Consider the following 23,467-nt stretch of genomic DNA (forward strand, 5'->3'; position numbering starts at 1 on the left):
GCAGCAGTAGAGCATATTGGAGGTGTACAGCATTGACAAATCTTGTGATTTTACTAAGAGTCTCTCAAGAGTTGGTGTCTTAAAACCCCAGCTGCTGGAGTCTTGTGATTACATACAAATCTCAGCTTTCATTTAAAAAATAAATAAATAAGTAAAACTTTTTAGCCCTCCCATGGTTGTGGAGTAAAGCTTGAAAACATGACACTCTAAAGACCAAAAAACAGAGAGCAAAAATATGATTTATGAGATTTTTAAAATCTCATGATTTTGGAGCAGGATTTGTGAATGCTTGGGACTGGCCATACTGGGTGTAAGGTCACCTTTGCACCATCCTTCCCACTCTCCTCACCTCCTGTGTTGTACCTAGAATCTGATCCAACATTTTCAAGCTTTATTAAACTTAATTTATATCTTCTTAAACTATCTAACTACAAAGACTGACTCACTATGAACCAAGTTACCTTTCTTCCTTTTACATATAGTTTTCTTTTACCATGTCTTTTCTTCTGTGGTCAAGTATGACAATTTTAGGGGAAGTTGCCACACCTTGAACAGTTTTCCTTTCTAAAAGTTCAGTAGCTAATGCAGTGAATGCAGAATGCTGATATTAATTTAACAAATTAATATTAACATTAATTTAAACAAAAGTTCGTATTATAATCTTGATGGCCATGGGGTGTGACAACCTGTAATTTTAATATTTCAAAATCTTTTTGTAGCTCTGCATGTTGTATATCACAGAGTTCTCATAAAACACATAAAAACCATCACTCAGTGGAGCTACACTGATTTTATACCAGCTGATTATTATGTATTTGTATTGTGGTAATACCTAGAAGTCCAAGTCGCAGACCAGAACCCTATTACACGAAGCACTGTAAAAACACAGAACAAAAAGATGGTCGCTGCCCCATTAAGTTTACAATCTAAAATGAATTGCTCATCTAATCTAAACTGAGAATTTGGTCCTTACATATATTAGTAGAATGGTTAAATATTCCTTTGACACTATTAGAACTATTACTTGGCTGAGACCAAGACTGACTGAAAAAATTATTGACTTTGTCCCTATAGCAACCAGATTAGATCAATGTTTTGATGTCCTTGGATGCCTTCCAGGTAAAGTAATGTACTGACTTCTGAATGTATTATCAAGGCTAGTCACCCAGACTACATGCCTGCTCAGTTTTTTTTTCTTTTTCCAAAACTAAAAGATACACACTAGTTTCTTTTAACCTGTGCATTATACAAAAGTGAACATAAATCACACAGTTAAGAATTAAGATTTTCAAAAACAACATCCTAATGACAGACTTCTAAGTCCATATTTAAGCATCTAAATAAGTGATCTGATTTTCAGAAAGTACTGAGCCCTCACGCTCTGAAAATGAGCCCTCTCTAAGGTGTCTCAAGCTGAGTACCCAAAAACTGACAAACACAAAATCTCCAGACACTTTGAAAATCTTACTTCTAGAAGCTTAACTTTAGGCTTCTATTTCTGAAAAACTCTTAGCTTTAGTGTTTGCTCTTGAATTTCCCTGTTATTCCCACTTGCCATCTGTTACTGAGGATCTACTGATTTCAAGGCTAGTGGTTTCTGTCTACTATCTTAAGAAATATGTCTTTAGTGCTTCTAAGCATATATTTCCAGTTCTGTAATTCTGCCCCAAAGGTTCTACCAGGGTCTCACTTCTTAGTCCGTTGATGTATTCTGACTGTAATGAAGTCAAGTGCAAAAGGAAAAGATATCAGTTAGAAAGAAGTTTAGCTTTAGATCATTGTAAATAGTAATTAATTACAATTCATAGCTCAAGAAACATTTGTGCAGATCAGGATGACAGAAGACACTTTGCAGATTCGTTTTTTGCACCAGGTTCATCTGTCTTCAATGTTTTCCCTCAAATAAATCAAAGAGTAACTTCACCATAACTGAGCCATTGTGAAATCCTTTTACAGGCGGTGATGCAGCCCGTTTCCCCCTACAGCAGACAAAAAACTGAAAAATCAGCTTTGTAATGGACTTGATCCTGAAATCAAGATCAGTTTTTGCATGCAGAAAGACTGTAGGATTGGCTATCAAAGAAACCAAGCAAGGAAACATAGCATACCATAAACATTTAAACAAAACTCCCTATTAATGTGCAAGACAAGTACTGCTATTTCAAAAACACATTCCAAAATTTATCCAGGGAGACAAGTTTAGGGGGAAAGAAATTCTTCTCAGTCCTGCACACTCCAACAAATGGTTAAGGAACCTTTAGCTTTATCATTTTTAGAGCCCAATTCTGCCTCCCTTACTCAGATTGACCAGCACCTTATGACTCAAGTAGTCCCAATGAAATAAAGGGGACTGCTTGCTTTGTAGTGTGTGACTCAGTGTGAGTGAGGGGGGCAGAATCTGGTCTTTAATGAGTTTGTGGGGATGCCAGAGAGATTTTATGCTCATTGAGGCCCTGAAATATATATCCACAGGGGACGGAGACAAGAAATAAGAAGAAAATGCAGCAAGACTAAAGTATTATCTAAAGCAAAGACTCTTTAGTGCTTTCCACTAATAGCACATAAAAATTAGGCAAGCAAAGGTATTTTTTAATTTGCAGAGATACATAATAAATTATAGGAATTGTGTAACCCTTTAATATTTTCCTTGACAATTGTTTACAGTAACATGTGTTCAGCTACAGAAAACATAAGAAACTGTGAGAAAATCTGTTCCAAAAAAGGCAATGACTCTGTAAATACCATGAAGAAAAGCTCAGTACTATGTTTCACTTTCCATTTGAAAAGCCTCTGGCGAGATATTTACAGAAGTCTGTGTACAGTACAGAAATAAATTAACTATATCTGATACTATTTTTATGTTTCATTGGATTTCAGATTTTCACTCAACTTACTCACAGCCACAGACATTTGTCAAAAACTGTCATGAAAAGTTACATGAAACTTGCGTAACTTACCGTGCAGTGAAATCTGAAGATCATCTATTTCCGTGGAAGATTGCTCCTCAGCTGATGGAGATGATTTCTTGCATGCCATATTAAACTCCTTGAAGATTGTATCATTCCCACATTATTTCATCTGACAAACTGAAATGAGAAAGAAAAAGAAAAGTTAGGAGATCAGCACCTCTGTGTTTTCATTAAGAACTGGTGCTCTTAAATGCTATAGTCTGATAGGAGATATGCTTTATTCTTTTTCCTGCTAAGGTGTTTCCTTAGCTTATGTAGAACAAAGTGACTACGCCTACTTTTTGAATCATAAAGTTATTGTCCTTTGGCTTTATTCAGGTTATTTCTAATGGCTGGCTGAACTCCAGAATTCAAATCATGGATTCAAATGTGTCTTGTCATAAAAAGGAAAGCACTGCAATTAGAAAGATTCAAAACACTGTAGGCTTTTTGTAGGAAATCAGGTTGACAAAGGCTCATGTACATTTGTTACAGACTAACCCAAAAGGTTTTCTTTAAATCTTTATATTTTACAGACTTCCTTTCCTGCTTGATAATTGTTAGAACAGACTGAAAACAATAGCAGCTGAGCTTGCAAAGACTACACAATTAAAGTGTAACAAAAAAGGTGATGGTTGACATAACAGAACAATCATTCTTGCTGTTCCTATCTGTATCTTAGCTACCCCCTTCTCCCACAAAGTCTATTTCTCACAAAGGAGTTTTATTTTCTAGCGCTCGTTTTTTCCCTTCTGTGGATGCCTCCCCCATCTCTAATGCCATCTTAGAGAACAATATACAGTATCCTTTTTAAAAAACATAGTGTTATGTATGTGACTCTAGTAACTACATTGTTTAACCTGACAGTGGGAGAAAAACTGGCCTCTCAAATACAGACTGATATTTTTATCAAAAAGTTAAAAAATTAAATAAAGTCAAACAGGTCTGTTCTTAAACTCTGTTCACAAACAACAGTACATTTTCAGCATCAAGTATAACGAGTGGCATTCCCAATTCTTATTATTTATTAATATTTAGTTTTGTGTATCTAAACTCCTAATCACGATGCTGAAAATTAACCTCTCCTTTCTGTGTTTATTTGGTTCGAACAAAAGGCTAACATTTAAGACTGCGAAACACTGAAAAAACATTCTGCCTTTCTTTCCTACATATATAGGTGCTGGAACTATGGGTGCAGGGGGTGCTGCAGCACCCCCTGGCTTGAAGTGGTTTCCGTTATATACAGGGTTTACAGTTTGGTTCAGTGGCTCTCAGCACCCCCACTACACAAATTGTTTCAGCACCCCAGCCTACAGAATCTTAAAAGAATGTTCAATCAAGAAGAAAGCTTGCTCCCAGTTTTCAGTGTTCCTTTAAGAGTGAACGCCAAACTTCTAAAAACGAAACAGTTGAAATCCCCAAACAATGAGAGGATACGTATATACTGAATACCAATGTTTCCTGTCTTCCATGGGCCTATTTCATGAGGTGACACTACACTAAAAGCCAAAACCTGTTCATCTGACTCATATGACATTGAAGTCAATGCGCTTGTGAACATGCAGAGTAGGATTTGGCCCTAAAGTTCTACGGTGATTATTTTTCCAATGTATTTAAAAGACAAAAGGTGTTTATGGAAGTCTCAATAAAAATCAAGACATTTTAAATGTTAAAGAGAAAGTGTAATGCAGCGGATAGTGCCCTAGACTGGGAGCAAGTAGACCTGGGTTCTATTCCCAGCTGTGCCACTAACCTGCTGTGACACACATCATGTCACACTCTGTGCCTCAGTTTCCCCTTCCACCCTTTATCTCTCTTGTCTATTTAGACTGTAAACTCTTGAGGGCAAAAAACTCTCTTACTATGTGCTCTCTAATCTCAGGTGGTGTCTCTAGGTATTACTATAGTACACATAAATTAATCATAATAATTTTAACCAACCTATACTGTACTTGGATTTATTACATATCCAAAATGAAAACCCAGTGCAATATCTGCCTCATAAATTTAGGGCTAGATTGCAACCTTCTTACTCACATGGAGTAGCATCTGACACCAAAAATAGTACCTTTGACTTCAGTGGGACTTCACTCAAAGTAAGATACTATTCAGTGTGAGTAACTGTATTATATCTAGCCTTAATAAATCTACTGCACACACTAGGTTAATAAGATTGATTGCTATTGCTTTCCTGTTCCTATTAAATATTTCCTTTTTTATTCTACATTTACACTGATCCTTTTATTGGATAACTATCTGACACAATTATGTGTAGCAGTTCCTTATAACAGAATGTATTAAAGGGTAATTATGTAAAAACTATGTTTTAAAAAAAATTAAAAGCTTTTGAATGGCAGTGTGCCATTTCAGTATGGATAGAAACCTCAGTTGAAGAAATTACCTTTGCCTTTCCATCTCGCTTGAAAGTTCAGGAAAGCATTTAAGCTTCTGTAAGTATTGCCAATCCCATGAGCTCAAAAAATCGTGAGTCAAACTCAGAAAAATCATGGGACTATCTTCAAAATCATGAGAGATAGCAACACTGTTTTAACTCCCATGTCCCCAGTGAGACTTACATACATGCTTTACTTCAAGAGAGATGACCAGATAACGGTGCTTTCTTAAATAGCCTTTATGACTACATTCTAGACTCTGAAGAAAGGAGAGTCTGAGATAGATTTAGAGGCTTCACCAGTGGAGATTTCAGAGCTTTAAGTGTATAATTTGTATCACTGCATTTTGTGAGTATATTTTTATTTACTCCAGAGACAGTCATGATATTTAATTTTATGAAAAAAAAAGAAGTTACCAAATGTAGAATCCATATGATTTATAGTGGAGATGATGCTATTCTCAGCAAAATCTGTGTAATTATGCGTTATAATTACAAATTAATTTATCAGTTTAATAATGTGTGTTTGCAGTAATTACACAGGTTACCTGTGTAACATTGTGCACTTCGACTGAGTCTTCCTATGGGACCCAATCCTAAAAATCCTGAGCTCACACAGTGGAGCTCAGAGATAGCCAAAAGTGAAATAAGGGCCACAAACCCATGCAGCCAAGCTACAACCTGCTGGGTATGGGTGTAGAGTGGATGACAAAGCCCTCTGAGCCACAGCTGTATTGGTTCTCTCCTTTGTGGATCCATGCCCCCAATATGCCCCTTTCCCCGCACCTTGCAGGGTCAAGATCCACAGCAGAGTTCTTCCCATGTGGAAGTGACCATGGTACCATCCAGCACACAGGGTTTCTACTGCGTTTGGTCCAAATGTGCACGTTTGTGATCTCAGGATTAGCACCATGGTTATTAAATAACTAGAAAACAATCCTGCCTCAAGTGAGCCTGAGAACGTTCTGTTGTTGCTGTTATAATTTGGATGCATTGTTTGAGCCTGATATTTCTATACCCAGTAGGTATGTTTCACTTGTCATATGCTACATGCAGATTTCCAAATCTGGGACTGATGTGGATTTAAAATCATTGGGATAATGGAAGTAAATGACCCAGCTCCTAAAAACTTAGGTCTTATCTACACAGGGAAATTTACTAGCATAACTATACCAGTATAATTACATTGCCAGTAAATTTCCCCATCTAGACAAGTTCTAATTAGATTAGAACTCATACACAGACGATTATATTGCAAAGTTGTGGGTAATATTCTTACTCTCTGCTTGTTTATTTATAAGCAACTATTTCTAGGGTGCTCATTGCTATACAACTAATACGTGGCAGCTGATAAACTAGTTTGGCTGCACACATTATGTTGATGTTGCAATGGGAATTACAATTACTCCTTTTCTTTTTAGTCATTCCTACTGTGGATCCTCATATTGCTTGTTCTTTTTTTCCCTCTTCTCTTCAGTGCCACTGATTATTTATGACACACCCAGGAATTCTGAAAGTATTTCCCTCTGCAGAGGCCTCTACATATAAACTCAAGCCTGATCCTAGCAACAGATTATTATTAAACATGAGTCCAGTTGGAGCAGATGTCATGGATAGAAACAGCTGATTTTTGTCTTTAGTGTTTTTTTTCATTGTAGAGTTCTATTTGCTGCCTAATAATTAACAGAGATCTTTTATATTTTATTTTTGAAATACATTAGAATAGAATCAGTAGTATCTATACCTATAATGAGTTTTGAGCTCATTTCTCAATGGGAAATTTTCAAGACCATGTCATTATATATGACTGAGAGAATTCCCACAGACATCACAACAATTAAGGTTCTATAGGTATTTACATTTTCATCCAAGTTCTGATGGGTTGATACATCTTTTGTTTTAAAGTAATTTATAGCATGCTGAGATGTGACCTACAGGTTTCTGCCTCAACATTATATTTACCATTTTTCAATAGGTTTACTTACATGAAAAATCATCAGGGGGTTAGGTATTTTTACATGCACTTCTCTGAGACCCTTGCAACAAAACACCCTCAGCAGGGTGGACTCCTGCTCTAGACTGAATGCAAAAGTAGTTCATTTCCAGGGAAAAATGCTTGGAATGTACCCAGGGGCTTCTGAGGAGATATTGTCTTGACAACCTTTCCAGTTCTACAGCACCCAGCTGGAACACTTCTTCATCGTAAATACACAACTCCCTTTCCCCAAATGATATTGAGCCAGTTCCTCAGCTGGTACAAATCAGCTAGTTCCACTAAGGTCAACAGAGCTACGCTGATTTACTCCAGCTGATGCTCTGACCCATTATCTCCTTGACTGGCTTCATTTTCCATGAAAAATAAAACATGTCACATACTTTCATCATTCAATAAGCAAGAATTCAACTTCTTCCAGGAAAGTTAAAGGTAAGATTTAAATCCATTAAAAGCACGTTAGTTCTGAGTAGCACAGTCCCCATGTTTTCCCAAGAGAAGTAACTGCTTCCCATCAGGACTCTAGCCACCCTGAAATTGGTAGTGAGGATGGTCATGACTGTGTCCCTACTCCACACAAGTCCCTGCTGCAGAGGACAGTGTATCAAGCTCTCCATTAAACTGTGCTCCACATGTGAGTTGGGAAGCTCTGAACCATCGGAGACAACTTTGCCTCTTCCCTCAGAGAAGTGAACATGGAAAAGTTCAGCCATCCTAACTAGTTCTGCTCAGGCACAGTGGAGAATCAGTTGGGCTCTAACTCTAGATCTAATCCTGTATCCCATACTCACATGAGTAATTATTTATGAGAACAGTCCCATTGAAGGTGAGCTGCATGGGTAAGATTACTAACAGGAGTACAAGTTATAAGACTGTCCCTTCTATGATTACTTTATTTACGAGAACCAGCGATGGTACGTTTTTTCTTTCCCAGAGGTTCCCACCAATCCGTTTATAATCCTGGCAAGAGTCCAAGCAAAACATAAGGCTATACAAAGGCTATGTTTTTAAGGCCAACAAATGTTACTTCTTTGTTTTGGTTTATATACAAATAGTGCTTCCTGTTAAAAAAGTACAACTGATCTTCTCATTAAATTTATCAGACAACAATGTGTACTTTAAAAAAAAAAAAAAGTATCTTTCCTGATAGTCCTTTTTGTTAAACATATTATCACCAATTTCAGCAGGAGAATTACATACTTTAAATTGCACTAATGCTGCATTTTTAAAGCATGTTGCCGTTTTCATTAAAAACGCTGAACTTTCACATAATATAGGTCCATTTTCTTTAAGACTGCACATAGTGTCTCTTGTTTAAATGATTGTAATTGTTCAGGTTATCACTAGCTGTTGAGACTTTCAGTCATGATTTTTTAGAGAGACTGTGAAATTTAATTATTTGAGGTCAATACACTAGACCAAATTTTGCCCTAAAAATGCATGAACACAGCTCCTAAATACATCAGTCTGAATGCATCCAAGGCCAGAATTTGGCCCCCAGAGAAATGTGTGTTCTATTTGGCTGTGTTCTATTTTTAGAGCTAGAGTTTACCTCAGATGTATTTCCTCATAACTAGAAATCCAGAAATGGAGCCTATATAGTAGTCTGATAAACCTGAATTTTCAATTAACCTGCAGTTACCCTCATTCAGTTATCTCTTCTTATTAGTAAAGAACACAAAATGGTCAGAGTGACTGTAACGGTCTATGCAGTAACTCAAAAAAGAGACTGATGCCGAGAGGTGGCTCAGTGGGTTAAGGGCCCTCTCCTTGAGGGAGCAGTAGAGTGCAGGAAGTCTAGGGAACTGAAGCAAAATCCTGGCCCCACTGAAGTCAGTTGGAGTTTTGGCTGGGATTTCACCTCTGGAAACTACCATTCACAGCTACAGGGCCTACACTGCACTTATGCATTGTGCTGAAGCCTCTGGATACATGAAAAATGTCCTTGCCTGACCCACTGCTGCCCTCCAGAGCAGCACATTCAAGGCCAAAATGGAGATACTTTCTCCAGTGCACAGCAAGTCCAAAGGCTCCCTTGTATAGCTGCTCTGCCTGTGATGCCTTCCCACTGCATGGCATAATGCAGCCACAATGCAGGCCATCCCATTAAATAAAACATTCGTAAAGGGCTGAGGGGAATAGTTACATCATTAAAAAAAAGTAAAAAACATGGATGGACATAAAATCAGTATTGGTCAGCTGAGAAAAGTGGGACACTCTAGGAAATCTGATTTCAGCTGACTCCTTATATCATGTTCCCACCAAAACAACAGAAGTGTCCTTGATGTACAGCCACATGAGCAACTCTTTATACCCTTCTCCGCAGTGTCGAAAACCTGCCTCATTTGTCAACATTCAGAAGGGAAGAGGGAGGAGGATTCTAGGACCGTTATGGTGACATTAACTCTCACTTGGCAGCTTGACAAACCAAGATAAACAGGAAAATGTAGCCTATTTTGATCGAGCTTATTTCAATAAATTGCTCTTTTATTTAGAAACATTTCTATTCTGCCTTTGGGATTACCATTCAAATTGCTTGTTTATTGTCTTAACAGAGACCCAGGGCCTGAGTCTCATTTACACAGGCCATTTGATACCACTGATGGTGTAAAGGGCATTTAAAGTGGAAGAAAATGATAATTACTTCCACTGTACATTGTCAGAGTGCTGTAAAAGGGCATAAATGTCAATGAGAATCAGGCACACAATCAAGGTTGCCTTGAAAATGGTACAGATTTTTCCTTCCTGTTTTTTTTACGATAAAGGAAGCAGTCTAAAGGTTAAAATGCAGATTATTCTCCTGGTGTGAACCAATACTAACCAGGGCAGTGGGTTTCTCTGAGATCACAGATCTGTTTTTGGAAAGAAAGATCTTTCTGAATGTCAGTAACCTGTTAGCAAAATCAAAAGAAACAAGCAGTGTGAGGTGATGCTGGAGAGACTGGTGTGGATTCATAAACCAGATCCTGGGATTGTCTCTGGGACCCTGGGTCTGTTCTTGTAGAGAGCAAGATTCCTGTAAATTGCAGCACACTGTTGTCTCCTAAGAACAGAGCAGACAAAGCAATCAAGGATGACAGGGAAGGAAAGGGATGCACAATGTCATGCTCACTCACAGCCCAAAACAGAGCTGAGAGGGCTCATGTTAGGCCTATCTGCCTTGACAGAGATCAAGGATTGTTTAGATTGCTATTTAGAACAGAAAAGAGGCATCACACTGCAAGCAGTTCTTAGGAAAAAACTCTCTTTGGTAATATTTGCTGTTCAGTATTAGCCAGAGAGCAGGAGATCAATCACAGGAGAGAGAGATTGGGAAAGTAAAACTCAAACCAAACTTCCTGAAACTTGATGGGAAAATTAAACTTTAACTGTAGTAACAGGTGCGAAATTGACAGCCCTGGATTCATCCCTTATGGACAGTGTCCAGTTCAGGCTACAGCAGTGTAAACTTCCACCCACCATCCCACCAACATATATGAACTCCGATCTGGAAGGATTACCCCGTAGGAGTAAGAAATCACTTAGTCCTCACTAGAATACAATTCTTTCTGGTGAGAATTACACCAAGAGTGAAAGTTAGGGCCTTATTTTCAAAAGGCTTCTGTTCTGTGGGCATACTGTTTGCAAACAGACCATCGCTTTCAGGCATATAATCTGCATGACCAAACATCTGCATGCAAAATGAGAGTCCATTTGACAAGGATGACCTTAGTGCTTATGATGTGAGAAAAATCTGTGTTTCTACAACTTATCTAGGTAGATTTTCTCCACTAAGTCCTTCAGCACTGTGAAACAAAGCACTTTTGTTTAGATAACTGATTAAGACAAAGTAAAACAATGTCTCCGTCTCTGCTTTCAAGGAATTTGTTGCTTTTTAATTTTTTAAAACTTTAATTCACAGAATGGTTTCAAGCCAACACAATAACTTTTTTGGTACAACAAAAGCCAAGCCAGCCACTTTTGGTAACAATATTAAGATAACTAAGAGATGACTAGTCAGCCCAACTGCCTACAGAAAAGGAACTTTATACTGTACTAGAACTGTTATGATAAGTTATTATAATACACAAAACACTATCTTAAAAGAACAATAAGGTTACAAAGACAAGCACTCGAAAGATAGGAAATGCCATATTTAAGGTTGCCTCTGCAATCTTAATTTTCCCCCCTTCTGCATATGTATTCTGATACAGTCTTTAATTACATAACCACATGCTATAAGCCTTAACTCTGATATTTCCTAACTTTTGAGCGTTTGACTTTGTAACCTTAATGTTCTTTTAATGTAGGTGTTTGCACATCATTTCCTAGGTTTTTAAAAAAGCAAACTGAAAAAAACCAAAATTCTACCACGTGCAACCATACTGACCATCACACTGGTCTTCAGAAAGTTTGGAACCTTTAGATCCACAACACAGATCTCTGCCACTTGAGCTAATGGAGTAACTGATAGCAGTATTAGATTGTCATCCTCTATACAGATCAGCCATTAGAGAGGAATGAGACACATTGATTGACAGTGGGTTTCATACGTATTTGCAACCAGCAGAGAACTGCCGAGACTCAGGAATTCTGGATTCACTTCCAGGTTCTGGAGGGGAGTGTTCTTTTGTGGGCACAGACCCCGTCTGCTCCTGTTCCCAGTCTTTACTTATCCCAGTCTCTTTGCTTAGGCAGTCCCAGCCTCAACCCCCTGGGGCTCCTCATTCTATTTTCAGTCTCTTTGCCCAGCCCGTACCAGGCTACTCATCCTAGTCCCAGTCTCCCTCCCCTAGGCTCCACATCCCAGTCTCCCCCTAGGCTTCTTGCCTATCCAGTCCTTGTCTCCCCCATCCCCAGCTCCCAATCTTCCCTCCTTGCTCCTTATCCCAATCTACTCCCTCTTCCTCTGCTCTCCCCTGTCCAACTCTTGTCCCCACTATTCACCAGCAGGGGTTGCATTGAGAGTACAGGAGAAACTCCCTCCTCCCATTTCCTGTACCTGTTCCTGCTGCCGCTGGGAGCAGCAATAGCAGGGAAAATATCCTGCTCAGCCCATTGCAGCCTTGGGCTCAAGCATGCCCAGTGCCGACAGATTTCTTGGAAAATTTAGCTGTCAAACTCTCAAAAGTCTCTATGGAACAAGTGCGAATGGAGATTTTTCAAAGGCTGATAACTTGGCCAAATTTGGACTTTTCATGGAAAAGGCATGTGGCTGACACCAGCTAAATTTCAAATCCCTTCTCCAAAGCACAGAGGTGCAAGAACTTCTCAATGAAATAGTTACCAGAACTTTTTTAACATGGGCAAAACAAGATATTCTCTCCCCCTCTTCCCCCCTCCCCCCATCTCATTCTGCAAGATCTCTGAACCATTCTTGCTGAAATGTTCCAGGAAAAAAAAAATCAACTTGAGACAGTCACCTGGTATGGAAAATTTCTGCCCAACAATTTCAATTAGGCAAAGTTGTAAGCAATTGAAAACAGGACAATCGTAAGTACAGGTAATGCTACTAGCCCTACCTACAATTAGTATTACAGCAAGGCCTGGACACCCTAATGGGATCAGAGCCCCACTGAACTAAGCAACATACACACAAAGACTTAGGGGCAGTCCTATCCTGAAGGGAGTAAAATCTATATCAACAAGACAATTATTGTTCCCGTTTTGCAGATGGAACACTGAAGCATGGAGTGATTAAATGACTTGCTCAAGATCATACACAGGAAGTCTGCAGCTGAGCCTGAAACTGAATCCACATCTTCTAAGTCTCAGGTCAGTGCCTTAATCACAAGACCATCCTTTCTCTCTGCAAGTTGCTTTATTCTTAGAGCCAGGTCGGATTTCTTCTGATGTTGCCAAAACAGGACAAATGTCTACAGATCTTGTGCGTCTCCCTCACCAAAGCAGACTTTCAAGTGCCAGTGTTATAAAGCATGAAGTTATTTGTCAACAAGCTCAGTCAAGCAGTACAAAAAGCGTGTTGTAGAAACGGAGCTACTGTTCCATTCTTCACTGATATTGTTTGAATGAATGATTCTAAGTCTCAGAAGGCCATGACTGACAGTGGTACCGTAGACAGACTCCAGTGTGGGAATTTTCAAAATGATAATGTACATTTCTGCATGTTTTCCAATTCATTCGTTTTGGGAAAGCTGGGCAGAACAAAGCTCTGGCAGAAATTTATCATGTGATAAATGTGAACACTGTCTCACAAATCCTTACTAATAGGATATGCCTCCAAACTTCTTCGAAATCATGCATTTTTTTCCCACTGAATATACATGCAGACTAGCTTTACTGAGAAATATCTGAAAGGAGGAACATAGTGACGAGAGTTGGGGAATTGGGAGTCAGCTAATCCCATATATTTGGGATATGAATTTTGACAACTATATGAAATGGTAGCATCAGACCACAGGTGAGTTCTGTGAAGATATTCAAAGTCAACACAGACCACTGAAAAGAGATGTAATTGTTCCTTGTGATGTGGCAGAGTGGCCCCGCACTGGTATCGCAGGGGTTAACCCTTCCTTCCTGGCGGAGGAAGCCCCACCCCGGAAGCCCTGCTGGGCATGCTCCAACTGGAGAATAGTTATAAAAGCCTGCAAAGGTGCTCAGTCTGGGTTGGCCACCAGAGGAGAAGGAGGCACACCGCCAACTCCTGAGGAGGGACAGCCAAAGCTCCCGGATCCAGGGGCCAACCAAGCCGGGAAGCACCCGACTTCCCAGACGGAGGTCCCGGCAGGAGGGGATGGACCGGAGGACAGCCCCCGCCCGGATGGAGAAGACGACGCTGAGGGTAGGAAGTGACCCAGGGGCATTTTAGAGACGGGCAGCACTACAGCTGCACTGATGCTCGGTGTGTTGCGGGCTGATCCCGGCCAAGCTAAGCACAAGGAGAAACCCCGCCACTAGGACAGCCCTGGGTTGGGACCCGGTGGAGAGGCCGGTCCCGGGTTCCCCTACCCACCCACCCCCGCCATTGGGATACACTTCCCCGCCTGAGAGGGAGTTATATGGACTCTGGCTGTTGGGCCACTCTGCCCCGACATGTGGGGCGAGTTATCTAGACTCCAGCCGCTAGGCCGCACCGTCCCGCTTGCGAGGGGGATTGTGTAGACTCTGGCCGCTAGGCCGCACCGCTCCAACATGGGGAGCGATTTATATGGACCCTGGCCATCGGGCCACACTGCCCGATACTCAGGGTGACACATGGACTCAAGCCCTTAAATCCCGCTATCCTGAGTAAGGGGCGAGCACAGGGAAACCAGCCATTGGGCCACACTGGAACGCCCTTATAGGACAGGCATGGAAAAGTAAGAGTGGCGAGGCCCCGACACCCCATCCACCCCTGCCACAAAGGGGTGCTGCGGTGCCGGACCCGTCACACTCCTCAAGGAACAGCATGGATCAGCACTTACCACAGACATCTGTGCTGCAAAAGTGACTGGTTTCTCCAACTCAGAAGGGCTCTTCAGTGTGTATTCTGGAAAGAAAATTCAGATTTCCCACAACTTCAAAATAGAGCCAGCTGTGCTGCTTTTTCCCACTGTTTGCCACTACATCTGGACCACAGAGGTTATTAGTTTTCATTGTCTTTTCCTACAGGAAACAGAATTTCCCCTGTGACTGGTGTATTTCACCACTAACACCCTCACTCGAATTTGTGTAACAAATGGTACAAGTGACCTAGCACACATTTCTTTAAAAAAATAAAAAACAGCCACCCCAAAACCTACCAGTCTGCTGACTTCTTTGGCACTGTGAATTCTGTCTCAAGGGGTTGATTAAAGTGAAAAGCAATGTCTGGAAATAACTAGGATTGATCCTTTCTAGTTTTTGTGCTTAGCTTTGTAGAGTGGCTTTCTTCCAGTTCTTTCTTTAATAGTTCGTTCATTTTTATTTAATCCATTCATTTAAGGACTTGACTTCAACTCATCATTCATTTTGCCTCTTGGTGAATAAGCACAGAACCCTCGGGCACAAAGAAACTTTAGAATCAAATCTTGACTCAGACAGCATTTTCCTTCTCCTTTTTACTTTCTATTTACTTCTGTCAAGTTCTCTGTCTTTCCCCAGAATGAGGTGGGAGAATGCACTTGTATTTGTCTGGAATTAGAACTGAACAGGATCTATTTAATGCGCAGTCTTATCTCAATAATACATCCTGAGGTATTAGCAATGTGTTTTGTGCTAGAGGAGAGTGAAGGGGAAAACACAGTGAATCACTGGTGTAGATAATTTAAAAGCAGAGGTTTTTCTGAAGTGGAAACAAGCTCGGACATTAGGGTTGTCCTCCAGCAAGCATTACTTTGATAGACATCGCCTGATTCACGAGGGCAATAGTAGATAGCAGTGTTGTCTAGTGCTGGAGGCACCGGCCTGGGAGTTGGGAGACGTGAGTGCTATTTCTGGCGCTACCACTAATCTGCTGCGTGACCTTGAAAAAGTCACTTTGCCTTTGTTTACCTTCCCTATCCTTTGCCTCTGTCATTTAGAATGTCAGATCTTCAGGACAGGGATTGTCTCACACTAGGATCTCATCCAAAGCCTGTTAAAGTCAGTGGAAAGATTCACAATGAATTCAATGGGATTTGAATCAGGCACTACGTGTTTGCACAGTGCCTAGCACAGTGGGGCCCTGTTCTCAGTTTGCACCTTTTAGGCACTACCATACAACTTATAATAAACAATATATGATTAGGGAGATGGTCATAGCTTGATTGTGTTACACCGGTTGGATTGCTGACCTATAGCAGAAACAGTAATGTGTATGTGAGGACCCCAGAACAGATCATTTTAGAAATTGGTTCAGATTGTTTATACCTAGGACTAATGTTGTTTGAATATTTTATTGTTGTATTTGAATGGTTTGTATTTGTTGTTTTTGTTAATAGCTATATAAATTATGTAATGAGAAACATGGGAGCTGCCCCTCTAGAAACCAGATGGGGACACTTGGAGTGGGCCCTTGAAGGAGCCATGAGCAGCGCATGCTGCTGTGGTGGGAAGTTATAATGACAATAATACCTAGCTCTGAGCTCGCGCTTTTCTGGACTTAGCCTCGAGGCAGTTCTGAAGGCAGGTCAGAATTCAAAGAACAAATAAAGTTCTTCAAAAACTGAGTCTTGTCATTTAAGGTGTACCATATACGCTAGCTGCTCTGTGCCCTGGGTGGGTGGAAGTAATTTCTTCTCAGACCTCCATCATGCTCTTGTGAGCCACGAAGTTGGGAGGTGCACAGTGTCCTTTCTCACAAAGCATACTTCATAGTCAGCTCCGTGCTGGGCTGTCTGCTGTAACGTTACGCTCAGGCCAACAAGATTAGACACATCTGAAAGTACATTACTCTTTTTTGTCTTTCCACTTTGTTATTGGTCACCCTCCTGTCCCTGTTCTGACAGCCAGTGTGCTTTAGGAAAAAGGCCTTTTCTCACATAAAGCTTCTTTTATGTGTCCCTCCCACACTTCCATAACAATAATTGCAAGGGCCCCCCGCCTTAAATAGTCTTTGCTTAAATAGACTTTTCAGCATGGTTTTAGAACTTCTGAGAGCTGATTTTGCTCTTACCCTACCCCACTCCACAAATCAGATGAAACTGCCCCGAACCACTACAGCTAGACTGTGGAGGTACTGCAACCTCCATGTCAGGGGCAGTGTGTATTATGCTGCCCCAGAGCAGACCAGGGACCAAAGTGTGACACAGAGAATCAAAACTCTGTCCTTGGTTCCCTTTTGCTGTAGGGGTGAGATGTGATCTATACGTGCCTTTTTTTATCACCGCTTACTTGCCCCTCCATACATACTCAGCTGAGTTTGTCTACACCCTGTGGGGAGAAGGGAAGACAAAGCTTCACCCACAGAGGCTGCTCTCCCTTCATGCTGTGAGATCCACAGTACAGATGATCCACACAGAGGATTTAGAGGTTGTCCTCCTTACACGCCACCACGGATGCATATCCAGGGTCACAGTTTAGCCCATAACATAGTAATAATCACACCATTTTCCAGGACAACATCAACAATCACAGTTTGTACTAATGGGTCTTCACATGGCTCCACAGACCCATTCAGGAAGAACAACATTTACCACACTGACCACAGAGCCATTTGCCTGATTGTGTTGATTGTTTCCATACCTGGCACTGTGCTTCCAGCAGCACAACACCTTTCTTCTCAGAGTCCTGGCCACCCATGCTTTTGGTGTGGTGCCACGCAATGTGGTCAGTTGCCAGTTGTCAAAGATCGAGTCACAGATATTTGTCTTGTGCAGATGTTGTTTCAGAGTATCTTTGAAATGTTTCCTCTGCCCTCCACCCTTATGGTTACCAGAGCTCAATTTGGAACATAGAATTTGTTCTGATAGACAGGTCTCAGGCATACAAATTACATGACCAATCCATCTCACTGGGTGCAAATCAAACCAGCCTCAATATCAACTGAACCAGCCTTTGCCGAGGCTTCCATTTTGGACACCCAGTCTTGCCATTTTATGCCCGGCAGTCACTGTAGGTGTTGCAAATGGAAACTGTCAAGCTTTTTAATGTGCTGTTGATAACAGGTCCATGTTTGACATCTGTAGAGCAATGTCATGAGGACAATAGTGTTGTACACTTTGATTTTTGTCCACGGACAGAGTCCATCCACGTTGCTTCCAGATTCAGTGATACAGATTACCATACGTGGTGCTGGCTTTCTTAATTCACTCATTCACTTCATGATCCTTATCACTTCATTACTTGATAAAGAATCTGACTGCTTGGAATGTGGTACCTTCCAAGGTTACTGATGAATCTTGGTAAAGCTGTTGAGGAGCTGGCTGGTATACAACCTGTTTTCATTTGACTTATGGTAAGGCCCAAGTTACGAACTGCCACAGCAAAGTGGTTTGTAAGATCTTATAGTGCTGCTTCAGGAGTGTACCACCAAAGAACAGTCATTGGCATAAAGCAGTTCCTTGATCAACACTTCAATCACCTTGGTATTTACACATAGACAAGAGAGATTAAAAAGCTTGCCAGTGCAAAAGTGTATAAAGATGCCACGGAAGGCTTCCTCTACCATCACAGCAAAGAACAGATCGAAAAAGCTCTGAGTAAACACATCCTTGCTTCACCACATTCATGATTGGAAACGGGTCTGTAAGATCACCATCAAGACATTAACTCTTCCAGCCATGCCTCCACAGACTAGCCGTATGATGTTGATAAATTTGTCTGGACATCCAATTTAGTGAGCAATTTCCAGAGGGCAGGGCAGTTGACCATAGTAAAAGTATACAGTCAGATCGAGAAACATGAGGTACAAAGTTTGATGCTGTTCGTGACATTTTTCCTATAAAATCATGTCAACATTGCTCCACTGAGCACAAAACCTGCACTGTGACTCAGATAGAACTTTGTCAATAACTTGGGCCAGAAGCCAGTTCAAGTGGATCTTACTGGCCCCTAGTGATTATGTGACACAGGCAGTGGCTTCTGAATCAGTGGACAATCTTCAGAGGCATCTTTTCACCTTACAAGTTCAATCCCACAATCTATCCTCGGACAAAACTCCCAAGACACTGAGAATCCTCCACCCCCTTACGCTCCGGCTGGCCACAACTGAGGTCCTTATGCTCTTCTGAGCAGAGGGACTACTCCTTGCTAGCACTCCCTGGGGCACAAAAGGGGAGAGAAGATTCATAGAAGGCAGAACTGTGGCCCGATACCCCATCAACTATGGCCAACAGAAGTGGCACACCATTAGGGGAGCACATGCTGTAACTTAGTAACAGCAGCTGTGCTTCTCCTGCATGCCAGATATTGTGCTTCCCTCACAAACAGTTCCCTGATGCTCCTACTAGAACAGCGTGGCTCTACAGTAACTCCAGTGCAGGATGGAATTTAACTGCCATAGTTTGGTCCTTAACATATACAAGTCTTCAGTTCCTTTGCCCAAGGCCCATACATCAAGACTGAAATACAGCCAAGGGAACATTAAATAAGAGATGTACGAAACTTCAGTTTCATTTGCATAACATCATATTACATTCAGATAACTTTAGCAGCTATTAGCACAGTAGCAATCTCATAAGTAATCCCACTGAGTAATGGGACTGATTATCTGAGCAAGCAAGTTTGCAGGACTGGGCCCTATAATTACCACCTAAATTTCTAATGTTTCTAAAATTCATAGTTAAAGATGACACTTTCTCCCCACATCAAAAAGCCCCATAAGTAGGGGCAGCATCATTTGCTATGGGGCAAGTTGGGAAGTCACCTCCCACCCCCAGACCTTGGTTTATCCCCTTCATCCAATTTTTTCATAGGTCTGTATGCTCCATTATGTCTTCCACTCTCCAGCCCTGCCCCCCAACTTTGCAGGATAGAATTGCTTATAATGTTCATATGCTGAAACAACTTTGCTCCACCTAGAATTTTTGTGAAATGACACCCCTGCCCTTAAGAGAGCCTGTAAAGAAGGCAAGCAAGGAAAGCATATTGGCAACACTCACTTTCACACATTCTTTAAACAAAAAATTTACACACGCAGTTACAGTTTGATACATGTTATCCAAAATTATTGGGAATGTGTTCAGTTATTGTAATCAATACACAGACAGGCACTCCACATGCCCAAGCAGGCACTTCTGCATCTATACTTTTTAAAAACAATACCAGTTGTACTTCAGAGAGGAAAAAAAATTGATTTAGCCTGCTTACAAGGCACACTCACTATCTTCAGCAGTAGGAAGAGCTGTTATCTTTGTTTTTGTTTAGAAAGATATAATCATTGAGAATTCAGATCTACAACAGAGCGACAGTTGCTAAAAAAACACCATCAGAAACCGATGCAATAAGACGACTCATGGAGTACAGCCATATCTCCCCACTTTAGGAATAAATCATGAGAAAATGACGACTATTCGGTATGCCTGATCTTTCAAACCATGTTTCTTGACTGTTTCTTTATTTACATTGGGGGCTAAGTTGGAAACAGTACTTAGAACTTGTCTATACATGGAGTTATTCAGGAACAGTTTTTCCAGAAAAAGTCCACATGTAGACACCCTTTTTCTGGAATAAAGGTCCCTTGTTCCTGTTTAGCTTCATATACTTTGAAAATGAGCTAACTGCTGAGCTAAACTCTATTTATGGAATTCATTATCAGTAAAGAGGTTTTATCATTCTTACAGTGAACTCAATGCAAAGACTAAACAAGGGCCCATTTTTCTTTGAAACAAGGGCTTCTCAACACAAGAGAGAACTTGACCAAGAAATCATATAAAGTCTGTAAAGTTAAACTGTAGCGTGTAAAATATTAGTATTTTTCTTTTGTTACTATGATTTAAAACACAAAACTGAAAACAACTGTCAGGGAGAGAAAGCATTTTAATCCCATTAGATCATTATCCAACAATGCTTGCTGCTTCTTGAATTGGTTCATTGTGTCTATGCTTAAAAACTCTGCTTCACAAATAAAAAAATATCTAACTCCCTATGGCCCTGATCTAGTTCCCACCAAAGCCAACTGAAAGACTCCTATTAACTTCAATGGACTTTGGATCATATGGGGGGGGGGGGGAGAGAATCCTTCTTTTGTTTGTTTTTCCATGTTCAGTTCTTAACCAGGTATGAAGGACATAGCACTTTTAACAACTTGTTCCTCAAGGTGATTTATAAATGCTTATATATATATAGATATATCCAGAATTTAAGTAAGATGTTCTGAGTGCCCTAAATCAGTAGCTCTCAACCTTTCCAGACTACTGTACCCCTTTCAGGAGTCTGATTTGTCTTGCACACCCCCAAGTTTCACCTCACTTAAAAACTACTCATTTACAAAATCAGACATAAAAATACAAAAGTGTCACAGCACACTATTACTGAAAAATTGCTTACTTTCTCATTTTTATCATATAATATAAATCAACAGAATATAAAGACTGTACTTACATTTCAGTGTATAGTATATACAGCAATATAAACAAGTCACTGTCTGTATGAAATTTTAGTTTGTACTGACTTCGCTAGTGCTTTTTATGTAGCCTGTTGTGAAACTAAGCAACTATCTAGATGAGTTGATGTATCCCCTGGAAGACCTCTGCGTACCCCCAGGGGTATGTGTACCTTAGGCTGAGAACCACTTCCCCAAATAACTATGGTAAGAGAGTCATCCACAACTCTGCTAATGCAGAGACTGATGCTGCAAATTGTTCCAAACAGGCAAACCTCTGCACCCATGCAGAGCCCCAGTGAAGGTCATAGGGCCTAACCTTACAAGGTCATCAGCCTCTCTGCCAGTGTGTTATGCAATCTCAACTCCTGTTGATTTCAGTGGAAAATGAGGTCACTCAGCACCCAGTAGAAGGTGCTCAGCATCTTGAAGGATTGAGCCCTTACTATTTAGCAAAGTATTTATTACCATGAAAAGCTCTATTCAGTGGGACTACTCATAGTAGTAAGCACTATGCTGGGTAGTAACTGTTTGCAGGATTGAGTCTTTATAAATTATCTTTTCTCACAGCTAATTAGATCTTGATATCATATCTCACTAGCTTCCACTCCATATGACTGAAACCCCAGCATGCATTTATCAGATGTTGTCAGACTGCTACAGGTAGAGCCAACCTAGAGGGTTTGGGTAAATGATCTTATTTTAACATAATGCACTGTTTTTCCTAGGGCTTTAAAAATCTAATTTTATCACCTATATGTTAGTTTAAAAAAACAGAGCTCATGTACAAATAACAAAAACAGATGTCCCTGTTCCCCAGAGGCCAGCTCCAGTTCTTTGCAAGGTTCACTACTAGGCCTTACTCCAGCATGCGCTGTGCTGGCGATATATCACACATATAGCAAGAACCAGTGACAGTAGGGATGTGGAAAATTTTGCACTGAAATCCACAGTAAGTCTAATCTCCTCCAATATCAAGTGTCAGTGCAAACCAGACCTCTCACATGTCCTCCTTTCAAGGGATGTCACTCATGTTAGTCTCAAAGTTATTCCCGTTCCACACATATTTGGTCTCCCCTCAATTTTATTGTTAAACTATTTACATCAGAAATAAAGACGCATGAAGCTGAAGTTATGGAAAGTCATTTATGATAAATGAATTACTTCCACAGCATTTTAAGGTTCCTGCACAGACAACATCTGTATGCCCACAACCACAATCTTGTCACACCCTGTGTCACAGTCTGACAGTAAGGCATTGGCACATTGAGATGTCTGGAAAGACTGGGCTCAACCTGGAGCCATCTTTGATCAATGTCACAGGCTAGCTGCTGGCCCTTTAAGGCAGCCAGGCTCAGCCTTGCCTGAGGTCTACCAGCTAGCCCCCAGTTAATGGTTAGTGACCCCCAGCTGCAAGGAATCAGAAAGGACTACTGAAACTGAGCAGGGAAGTCAGTGTAGGGAGAGAGACGCAGAGGAGGTGGGACTTACCTGTAGGGGGAAGCCTAGCAGTCTGGGTCTGGCTGTGACTAAAGAGCTGAGCCACAAGAGTAGAGCTAACTCTTGTGATAAGCTCCTAGAGCAAGGGGCCAGCTGTCCCTGGAGACAGTCTTGGGGCTGGTGGTCTGGAATGGGAACTGGGAATAGAAGAGTCCCACAGAGAGCAGTACGCTCCTGTGGGAGAGCTCTTACGTAGGGCCTACCTGGAGCAGGGAGACCCGTAAATGGAGCTGCCAGTGTCCCCAGAGAGAGGTGGCAGTGGAGGAATCCTGTCAAACAAACCAGAGAAGCTCTGCAGGGGCCAGGAGAAGGGACCAAGAAGCAGAGATCTTCAGAGGAGCCCCAGAAGAACAGTAAGCTTGGGAATTTGTTTTGGACTTTTTGTTACCCCAGAAGGGGAGTGAACTTTTATGTGACTTGGCCAGAGGGCCATGATGCTGAAGACCCGGGGGAAGGGGGGAGCTGTTGCAGGGCCGAGGAAGTGACCATCGGGAGTGCCAGAGATCAGGTCCCTTGCCAACACTGCACCTTGATACAAAGGGGCACTACTTGAAGGGAGGATGTGCCATTACACCTAGACATAGACCCCTTCTCCAACAAACTTAGCTTTGACTTCTCTGTTCTTTTATTCTCTTGCATTCCCTTTTATAGGTAACTAAATATCTATATTCCACGGATGAACTTACTTACAATGGACAAACTGTACTGTCTTT

The 23,467-nt window shown here is 41.0% G+C and overlaps 1 protein-coding gene across 1 annotated transcript in view; it reads right to left on the reverse strand.

The window, feature by feature from the left end:
- SYNE2 (spectrin repeat containing nuclear envelope protein 2) overlaps positions 1-23,467 on the reverse strand; it is a 275,888-nt gene that overhangs the window by 248,829 nt on the left and 3,592 nt on the right. The window contains exon 2 of the mRNA XM_073349866.2: positions 2,958-3,086. Coding sequence (XP_073205967.2) covers positions 2,958-3,036 — 79 coding nt within the window. The 5' untranslated portion in view covers positions 3,037-3,086. The remainder of the gene's footprint in view (positions 1-2,957; positions 3,087-23,467) is intronic.

This window comes from Lepidochelys kempii, chromosome 6 (assembly GCF_965140285.1).
Source record: "Lepidochelys kempii isolate rLepKem1 chromosome 6, rLepKem1.hap1, whole genome shotgun sequence".
Taxonomy (NCBI): Eukaryota; Metazoa; Chordata; order Testudines; family Cheloniidae; genus Lepidochelys; species Lepidochelys kempii.